The sequence below is a fragment of the Dictyostelium purpureum genome (genome assembly GCF_000190715.1).
Source record: "Dictyostelium purpureum unplaced genomic scaffold DICPUscaffold_645, whole genome shotgun sequence".
Classification (NCBI taxonomy): Eukaryota; Evosea; class Eumycetozoa; order Dictyosteliales; family Dictyosteliaceae; genus Dictyostelium; species Dictyostelium purpureum.
The window spans coordinates 1-10,211 of NW_003519978.1; the positions used below are offsets into that span (position 1 = coordinate 1).

The window sequence follows — 10,211 nt, forward strand, 5'->3', positions numbered from 1 at the left end:
GATGCTGACGTATAGGAAGGAAGAAAGATTGGATGCTGAACGTATCGAACAAGAAAGATTAGAGGCCGAACGTATTGAAAAAGAAAGATTAGAGGCCGAACGATTAGAAAATGAACGTATTGAAAAAGAAAGATTAGAGCTGGAAAGATTAGAACTAAAAAGATTAGAACAAGAAAGACTAGAGGCCGAACGTATTGAAAAGGAAAGATTAGAAGCAGATCGAATTGAAAAAGAACAAGAAAGATTAGAGGCCGAACGTATTGAACAAAAAAGATTAGAAAAAGAAAGATTAGTGGCCAAACGTATTGAACAAGAAAGATTAGAGGCCGAACGTATTGAAAAAGAAAGATTAGAAGCCGAACGTATTGAACAAGAAAGATTAGAAAAAGAACGATTAGAGGCCGAACGTATTGAACAAGAAAGATTAGAAGCTGAACGTGTTGAACAAAAAAGACTAGAAGCCGAACGTATTGAACAAGAAAGATTAGAAACTGAACGTGTTGAAAAAGAAAGACTAGAAGCCGAACGTATTGAACAAGAAAGACTAGAAGCTGAACGTGTTGAACAAGAAAGACTAGAAACTGAACGTATTGAACAAGAAAAGTTAGAACAAAAAAGATTAGAAGCTGAAAATATCGAAAAAGAAAGATTAGAACAAGAAAGATTAGAGCAAGAAAAGCTAGAAACTGAACGTATCGAAAGACTAGAGGCCGAACGTATCGAACAAGATAGATTAGAGCAAGAAAGATTAAAAAACCGAACGAATTGAACAAGAAAGATTGGAATTCGAACGTATCGAAAAAGAAAGACAAGAAACCGAACGTATTGAAAAAGAAAGATTGGAACAAGAAAGATTAGAAGCCGAACGTATAGATAAAGAAAGATTAGATGAAGAACGTATAGATAAAGAAAGATTAGAAAAAGAAACACTAGATGCTGAACGTATGGAACAAGAAAGATTAGAAAAAGAAGAAAATGTAGATCATATCGAACTTTTTAATAAAGAGAAATTAGAAAGAGAAGAAATAGAACAAAAAAGTTTAGAGAAATCAATACCAAAAGAAAAGAAAAAAGAAGCACAAAAGTTTACATATGGCGAGGATGATGAAGACGATGATGAATATGAAGATAGTGACTATGAAAACGATACTCAAGCCCAACAAACTAATGAACATTTATCATCTTCATTATCATCATCAACTAATAGTATAAGTGAACCAATCAAAAATAGTAATAATATATTTGTACATAAACCACAACCATCACCCCAACAAGAAACAATTTCAGCAAAAAGAAAAGTATCTTTTTCATCTATTTTACCTTGGAATAAATCATCAAACAACACATCTCCAACCTCATCTCCAATTTCACCAGCACCACACAATAACAACAATACCCAAAGCAATAGCAATAGTATTTCAATTCCACTTTTATCATCCATTTTAAATGATAACTCAAATACAGCGAATACAAGCTCATCAAAGCTAAGCAATATGTCAACCGCATCACCAACTAGCACATCTAATACATTAACTGAACCACCATCACCAAGAAATAGTGGCCCAAGAGAATTAATGGATCCACAACAAGCTGCTTTTTGTTTAGATTTGTTAGATCCTATGCCAAAAGAAAAGAATTTAAGAAATAAAAATTTCGATATTACATATGGAGTAAATAAAAAATATTGCGAATTGTTTACAGGTATTAAAAAAGAATTATCATCATCAACTTATGAATCATCAGTTAGCTCTACTGTGACAAGTTTACAAGATATATCCAAACATAGAAAAAGTATAAACCTAGATATGATCAATCTATCAAAAACTATTTGTAATACTCCATTTTGTTAGTTGTATAAATTAAAATAAATAAAAATAAATAAAAATAAAAATTGTATATTTAATTAAATCTAAACCAAAAATAAATTTGTTTATTTAATATAAAAAAAAAAATATAAAAAAAAAATAGATAATTATTGTAACTATACTATTATTTTTTATTATTAGATATTATTATTAAAAGGATATTATTTATTTTTGATGTAAGGTAATTATTTAAAAAAAGATGCAATTTTTTCAAAAGCACTTTTTTCTTGAACAATTTCACCTTTATTTTCACCACCTTTGCCTTTAGCAGCGATTCTTTCGATAATTTTATTGGTAACTTGATCAGAGTCTTGATTTACATTATAGAATTCGATAAATTTGCCATTTGGACCAACAAGATAAACAATGATGGTGTGATCTACAAGGTAATCGTCGCCTTTGCCACTCTTGCTCATAAAAACACGATATGCTTTGGCTAATTTTGTAATTTGTTCTGGAGTTCCTGTTAAACCTTTGAATTTTGGATGAAACTCTTCGATATATTGTTTAACTTGTTCGACTGTATCTCTCCATGGATCGATGGTTATAAATACTGGTACAATTGAATCACCTAATCCATTATTTTCTAAATTTTTAACAACACGTGACATCTTTGATAACTCTGCAGGGCATACATCTGGACAAAATGTAAATCCGAAATAAAGTAAACCGTATTTTCCTCTTAAATCTAAATCTGTGAATGGTTTACCATTTTCATCTATTAATACAAATGGACCACCAACTGATGATGTACCATATGTTTTAATTTCATTTTCTAATGAATAAAATAATAAAAATATTAGTATTTATAATGTTATTTAAATTTAGGATAATTCATAAACAAGCTAGTTATATGGTAATATAATACATACGTCTTTGTCTTTTTTTTGTCATTAAATGATCGTAATATAACCAACCACAGGTACCACTTAACAATGCTACTAACAAACTACCCCATGTAATAGTTCTGTTACCTGACATTGATGAATTAGTTGTTTTAAAATTTTCACCATCATTACTATTATTTTTATTATTATTTGAATTAGTATTTTCTTCTTTCTGTTTTTGTTTTTGTTCTTGTTCTTGTTGTTGTTGTTGTTTATTGTCTTTTTGTTCAGTTGAAAAGCTTCTATATAAAATTTGATTTCTATAAATATTATTATTATTACTATTTAATAAATTTGATACTATATTTGATTTATTAAAATTATTTAAAATCCTTTTGTTTGATGATAATAACGATGAAATCATTTTATTTTATTTTTTTTGAATAATTATTATATTTGTAGATAAATAATTATTTACTATTTAGTGATTGTAAATATTATTAATTTAAAATCCAAAAAACGATTATGACAATATACCAAAAATGAAAAATAATTATCTAAAAAAACAATAAAAAAAAAAAAAAATTAAAAAATTAAAAAATTAAAAAAAATCAAAATTTTTTTTTTTTTTTAATTATTTTTTTGTTGTAAACATCATAATTATCTATTATAAATTTCATCATTCATTCATATTCTCTATTATATAATTATAAACTATGGTTTAAATATTCAAGGATTAATAAAAAAATAATATATAATAATATAGAATAATAATAATTTTAAAAAATTAAAAAAAATGAAAAATAATTATAAATATTACAATTAAAATAAAATACTATTATGTATAGTAGCAATAATAATAATAATTATAATATTATGTTTACAAATACAAAAATGGTTAATTTTACTGTTATTGTTATTTTACATTGTTACAGTATTTTTTTCATTTCTGAATGAAGCATATTTCTTATATCTATATCTTAAATAACTATCATTGTTTATACCCCCCCATTTTTTGTTAAATTCATTAACTAAAAATAAAAACAAAATACACCCCGTTTTTACACATGCACAAATATTAATGCAATAAATAAATAATTAATTTCAAAATTTTCATATCAACACACACTATGTATATAACACTAGCCCCATTAAATAATTTTAAAAAAAAAAAAAAAAAAATGAATGATTTCATACACACACAAATTCACACTATTATATTATAATACTCTAATATCAATGTAGAGAGATTTAATTTTGTAGAGTATCTTAACACAAACCCACTTTTTTTTTTGAAATAAAATAATCTTTTGATAGCCTAACAAATATAATAACAAATAAAAAAATAAAAAAAGTAATAACAAGAATATTCTTATTGATTACTTAATCCTTTTTTGAATTTGTTCATTTTTTATACTATATTTGCAACTATATACTTTATTTATATTTACACAAATAACAATAATAGCAATACAAAACAGTAATAATTTTACTGCTTGCTTAAAGTAGATATGCATTGTTAATTTTCATATCTCAATGTATTTTTTTACTAAATATATAAATTCATATAAATAATCAAGTAATATTGTTTTTATTATATTATAAAACAATAATAACAATATATTTTTTTTTTATTTAATAAATAAATAATAATAATAATAATTTAATTTCTATTTTTTTTTTTAAAAAATTATTTAATTGATATAAATAATAAATATAAATTTGTATTTTATAATTATTTAAATAAATATTATAAACATATATATTTTTTTAAAAAAGTAAGTTGTTTTTTTATATTTTGTATAGTTTTAAATATTTATACTAATTATTTATTTATTTTTTTTAAAAAAGATGAGATTAATTAGTATATTATTAATTTCATTTTTATTAAATATTGTGAAAAGTCAAGTTTATGACCAAAGGGTTTTGGCTTTAAAAGGTCTATGTTATTTGGATTTAAACCAGAATTCACTACACGATCCCGGAGAACCAGGTTTTGACGGTGTCAAAATTACTTTAAATAATGTAACAGATAACAAAGGAAATCCATATCCAGAAAGATTTTCTGGTCCAAATGGTGTGTTCATTTATGACGGTTTAACACAGCGTACTGTTTATATATTCAGATTCTCTAATCCAGATGGCTATTATTTTGAAGATTATAATAAAACCTTATCTTGCCCACCAGGTATTCCATGTATTCGTTCAACTACTCCAGAAGATGGTCTTTCAGCAGATCTTGTAATTGAAAATACTTATGCATATAATATTCCACTACTCAAGAAGGATGGTGTATTAGCAAACCAATCAATTTTAAGTGTCAAAATTACTGTTGATTTGGGTGTTGTACCAACACAACCACCAACACAACCACCAACCCAACCACCAACCCAACCACCAACTCGACCACCAACCCAACCACCAACCCAACCACCAACCCAACCACCAACCCAACCACCAACCCAACCACCAACCCAACCACCAACCCAACCACCAACCCAACCACCAACACAACCACCAACTCGACCACCAACACCACCACCAACCCAACCACCAACACCACCACCAAAAACTGGTGTAGCTATAGCCGGTAGTCTCTTTACTGATGCCGATGGCAATGGTAAAATGGATAATAAGGAAGTATGGTCATATGGTGTAACACTTGGATTATACAATATCAACGATAAATCAAGAGCACTTGACGTTAATGGCAATGTTGTTCCAAATAGTATTACTGGACCTGATGGTCGTTATTCATTTGAAAATGTTGCCGATGGTGAATATTGTTTAATGATTGTAGGACCAGGATACGTTAATCCAGGTTGCGTCGGCGATTTAGTTATTAAAAAGAGTAATATGCCACCATCTCAACCAGGTGACGGAGTTTCATCTCCAAATGTTCTTAAAACTGGTTCATATGCAGTTTTCCCAAGTGGTAATTTTGGTGGTAGTGGTGTTATTTACTCTGACCAAGATTTCAACAATTACTTTTCACCATCAGACACCCCAATCTCTGGTATTATTGTCAATGTTTATCTTCCAGTTTATGGTGATCTTTTAACCAGTGTTGTAACCGATGCCAATGGTAGATTCTCATTTACTGGTCTTCCAGTAGGTTTCCCACTTAGAGTAGAATTTGTCATTCCAACCGATTATGTATCAACTGGTGGTTCTTTAGTTAAATTTATAACAGCTGGCCAATCGACAGACTTCAACATTGGTTTAGCTCTTAAATCATTAACTGATCCAAATGCTGGTCCAATGAATCCAATGTCCTTCGTTACTACTACTTTTGTTAAAGGTCAATACAATGGCAGAAACAAAGATCATCCAGTTGTTGTCGAAATTTCTAAAGAAGCCACAGGCAAAGGTTATCAAGATAAAAGCGCAAACAACTATATGAAAACTTTAGCTACACACAAAGATGTTGGTTCAGTTCATGGTGTTGCTTATGATCCATTTACTGGTGCTAGATTTGTTTCATCATACCATAAATCCAATTCAGATTTTGGTCCAGCTGGCAGTTGTGCAGTATATAAAATTCGTGAAGGTGTTATCAATGTTTGGGCTAACCTTAATGAAATCTTAGGATTTGGTGTTTGTGGTGGCTACAATCATTATTTTGATTTTAGAGAAACTACTACTGCTGGTCCAGTTGTCGGTAAAGTAAGTTTAGGTCAAATGACATACAACAACAAAAATCTTTATGTCACCAATCTTGCTAAAAATGAAATTCTTCGTATTCCAACTGATGATACACCAACTTCAAGTAATATCAAGAGATACCAAGTTCCAAATCCAGGATGTAGCACTGAATCAGATTGGCACATTTTCCCAGTTACAATTCATCAAGATCAGCTTTACACTGGTGGTGTTTGTTCTGGCGAAAAAGGTAGTAGACTTTCAACATATATTCTTAAATATTCACCAGATACTGATTCGTTCTCGCCTGTATTGTTCTTTACCTTAAATTATCCAAGAGGTTGTCGTTTCCTTGATACTTTTGCAAACTGTATCTCATCAATTTGGAGACCATGGTCAAATACTGAAAACCCACAACCAATGCTTTCAACTATTATTTTCGATGATGAAGGTCACCTTGTAATGACATTCAAAGATCGTTCTGGTGATATTTCAACACAAGCTGTTGTTTCTTCCCCAGAAATTTTAATGGCATGTTTGGGTTCAGATGGTTTATTCTATTTAGAAAGCAATGGTAAATGTGGTGGATATGTTGGTTCTGGCGTTAATCAAAAATCACTCTCTGGTGTCTCATATGGTCCAGGTGGTGGTAATTTCTTTAATACTCGTGTCGCTAACCTCTATGATTATGCTTCAGCATTTGGTGCTTCTAGAGCTGGTCCAGATATGCTTGTTGCTACTGGTTTCTCTTTCTATAGTCCATTTGAAGGTTCTCTTCGTTGGTATAATGCATCAAATGGTCAAATTATTAAGGGTTTTTCAATTTATAGCAGCAGTGATTCTGCAGATTTTGGAAATCAAAATGGTCTTGGTGATATTACTGGTGTATATGGAAAATCAATTCCACAATATCGTTCTGGTAGAATTTGGATCGATAATAATGGTAATGGTATTCAAGATGCCGGTGAACCAGGTATGGCCAATATTCCTGTCTACTTAGTTTCAAATGGCTCTCAAACCCCAATGGGTACAGACTTATCTGATGTTAATGGTGTTTTCTCATTTGAAACTCAATTAAAGAGAAATTATTACTGTACTATTCGTTCAGAAGATTTACCACAAGGATACACAATCTCCCCAAAGAATGTTTTCCCAGCACGTCCACGTATTAATTGCGATGGTGTTAAATATAATTCAATTTATATTTCAAGCTTTTCAACATCAGAATATGGTGGTTATTATTTCTCTGGTTGCAATTTCGGTTTCATTCCACCAAAATAAATAATACCATTTTTTTTAAATATTAATACCAATAGTTACATATATAAAAAAATAAAATAAATAAATAATTAGTTTTTTTTTACAAAATAAAATTTTTTATTAAATTATAAAAATATACCTTTAATCTTAATTTTAATCTTTTTTTATTTAGTAAATAAAATCATCAAAAATAAAATTTAAGATTTTATAAAAATTATTTTTACCAAATATAATTTTATTTTTATATTGTTATTTTAAAAAAAAAAATATTTAAGGGGTATATATGATTATCTATAATTTTTAAAAAATATATGTACAACTTTTTTTTTTTTTTTTTTTTTGATTTTAACACTTATATTCACATATGTGCATATAAGGTTATTTTTTATAAAATTTTATAAAAAAAATTAAATCTATAAAAATATTCTTTAAAAAAAACCTAAATTTAGTAACACAAATTAATATAAAAACCATCTTTTTACAAATTATTGATAAAAAAATATGGGATATTTGAAACTTACATTATTATTTTAACCTTTTTTATATTTTATAAACTATTCAATAATAAAAAATCAATGGATTGGTACATTAAAAATAATTTTAGAATTAAAAAAAAATAAAAAAACAACAATTTATTATTAAATAAAAATTTTAATATCAGTATATAACTACATTTCTAATTTAAATAACAATATCAAACGCATGTTATTTTATTATTATTATCGTTTGATTTAATAAAGAAAAAAAAATTACTATGGTTGTATCAAAGTTTTAAAACATTAAAACATTGGACCATTATTTTTATTTAAAAAATATTATATTATATAATAAAATTAAAGTTGATGATGATACTGAATAAAAGATTTCTTGTTTTCTTATTTAAGTAAATTATCATCCGAATGGACATTTTAAAACCAGTTTACAAATAATTTAAACAACATTAATAAATATTTCTTTAAATTAAATTATAATAATAATAAATTTTTTTTTTAAAATATATATACATACTCTTAAAGTAAATGATTGTTAAGTGGGAGATAAAAAATGATGATGTACATTCTTACTTTCTCACCATAACTCTTTTTTTCTCTGCTATTTAAAAAAAACTCTTTTTTTATAATTAAAATAACAACAATACTCATTATTTTATATAATATATAATAGTAAAATAAAATTAATAGTAAATATTATTGTTATTAAGAGTGGGTTTTTTTAGGATAAAATTTGGTACATAATCGATATAAACAAACATATTAATAAAACAGTAATAAAACTTTTCGAATTGAAGTTTATATGCTAATTAAATAATTTTTTTTTGTTTTTTTTTTTCTTTTTAATTAAAAAAACATATAAATTTAAATTTAAATTTTATTTTTATTAATAAATTATTTAAAAATAAAAAGAAAGGAAAATCCTCATTTTAATAAAAGTTATAATTTTATTTTTCATAATAAAATTAAATAAAGACAAAGATAAAATCATCCTTTTTCCCCAAATAAAAAATAAATCGATTACAAATAATAATAAAAAATAAAATGACATTATTAAGTAAATATCTTTTTTTTATTAATCATAAAAATTAGTATTCTGTATTCTTACTAACAATTTACATTTTATTTTATAGATATAATTACTCATTTAAATAATAATAATAATAATCATAATAATTATAATTATAATAATATAAATAATGATAATGATATAATAATAAACAATTACCGAAATAATGAAATATCTATAGCACTATCGGCAAGAGTATCCTTCAAACCTTTTTTATATTCAATTTTTCCTCTTAGTTATAAAAATTAAAATATTAAAGATAAATAAAAAAAACAAATAAAAACGATTTTTAAACCATAATTTTAATTTTGTATTTTTAATATAATTAAAAATATTATTATACTTTATTTTTATTATTCAGTGTTATTATTTATTTCTATTGAATTGTTATTAGTGGTATTATTATCATCAATATTATTATTATTATTATTATTTTTATTACTATTATTACTATTATTATTTGTTAATTTTGGAGATGATAATGTAGAAAAAATATCATCCAATATTACTTTTAATGATTTTAAATTTATAATATTATTCTGTTCATCTGTATAATACTTTTTAGTATATTGATTAATTTGATCAAACCCATCAATAATATTAGTTTTAATTGGTTTCACCAAAAGAGTTTGAGTTGATGGTGAAAGATATAGTTTCATTTTAGACAATACATCTGGTAAAAAAGTTTGAGATTTTTCTTTAACTTGCTCGATAATTTCTTTAATTCTTTGTGGATCTGCAAATGATTGTTGTGATAAAAGCATTGGGTCTGTTTGATTCTTAATGGACTGGTTCAAAAATACTGATATTTTTGTTAATAAAGATAATAATGGATCAATAACACTATTAGCTGTTGATAGAATAAATGATTCGATTGATTGTTTTAGTTCTTTTTCTAAATCCTTTTTAGAATCAATTGATGTGTTGGTAATTCTTGGTGATAATAACGATCAAATTGGGTTATTTGAGGATAATGTCAATAATGATCCAACGTTATATAAAGTTGATAAAGAATCTAAAACTTACAAACAATGATTAATATTCTGTAATAATATAA

General features: G+C 26.0%; 5 protein-coding genes across 5 annotated transcripts; 3 read left to right on the plus strand and 2 right to left on the minus strand.

The window, feature by feature from the left end:
* Window position 1: 1 nt before the first annotated feature.
* On the plus strand, window positions 2–1,850 carry DICPUDRAFT_159914 (uncharacterized protein; the record flags this gene model as incomplete). The annotated part of the gene is made up of 3 exons (XM_003294794.1): window positions 2–257; window positions 279–716; window positions 775–1,850. 3 exons carry the CDS (start codon window positions 2–4, stop codon window positions 1,848–1,850), a joined length of 1,770 nt encoding a protein of 589 aa, XP_003294842.1.
* A 200-nt stretch (window positions 1,851–2,050) lies between these two features.
* On the minus strand, window positions 2,051–3,116 carry DICPUDRAFT_159915 (uncharacterized protein; the record flags this gene model as incomplete). The annotated part of the gene is made up of 2 exons (XM_003294797.1): window positions 2,051–2,640; window positions 2,738–3,116. 2 exons carry the CDS (start codon window positions 3,114–3,116, stop codon window positions 2,051–2,053), a joined length of 969 nt encoding a protein of 322 aa, XP_003294845.1.
* Window positions 3,117–3,532: 416 nt separating this feature from the next.
* On the plus strand, window positions 3,533–7,793 carry DICPUDRAFT_100082 (uncharacterized protein; the record flags this gene model as incomplete). Its single annotated transcript, XM_003294795.1, has 2 exons — window positions 3,533–3,589; window positions 4,544–7,793. The coding sequence occupies 2 exons, from the start codon at window positions 3,533–3,535 to the stop codon at window positions 7,613–7,615; spliced, it is 3,129 nt and encodes a 1,042-aa protein (XP_003294843.1). The 3' UTR covers window positions 7,616–7,793.
* Window positions 7,794–9,129: 1,336 nt separating this feature from the next.
* On the plus strand, window positions 9,130–9,403 carry DICPUDRAFT_159917 (uncharacterized protein; the record flags this gene model as incomplete). Its single annotated transcript, XM_003294796.1, has 2 exons — window positions 9,130–9,142; window positions 9,219–9,403. 2 exons carry the CDS (start codon window positions 9,130–9,132, stop codon window positions 9,401–9,403), a joined length of 198 nt encoding a protein of 65 aa, XP_003294844.1.
* Window positions 9,404–9,507: 104 nt separating this feature from the next.
* Window positions 9,508–10,087, minus strand: DICPUDRAFT_85295 (uncharacterized protein; the record flags this gene model as incomplete). The annotated part of the gene is made up of 1 exon (XM_003294798.1): window positions 9,508–10,087. A coding segment is annotated over one exon (579 nt), but the record flags the coding sequence as incomplete, so codon positions are not given.
* Between the last annotated feature and the right edge of the window lie 124 nt (window positions 10,088–10,211).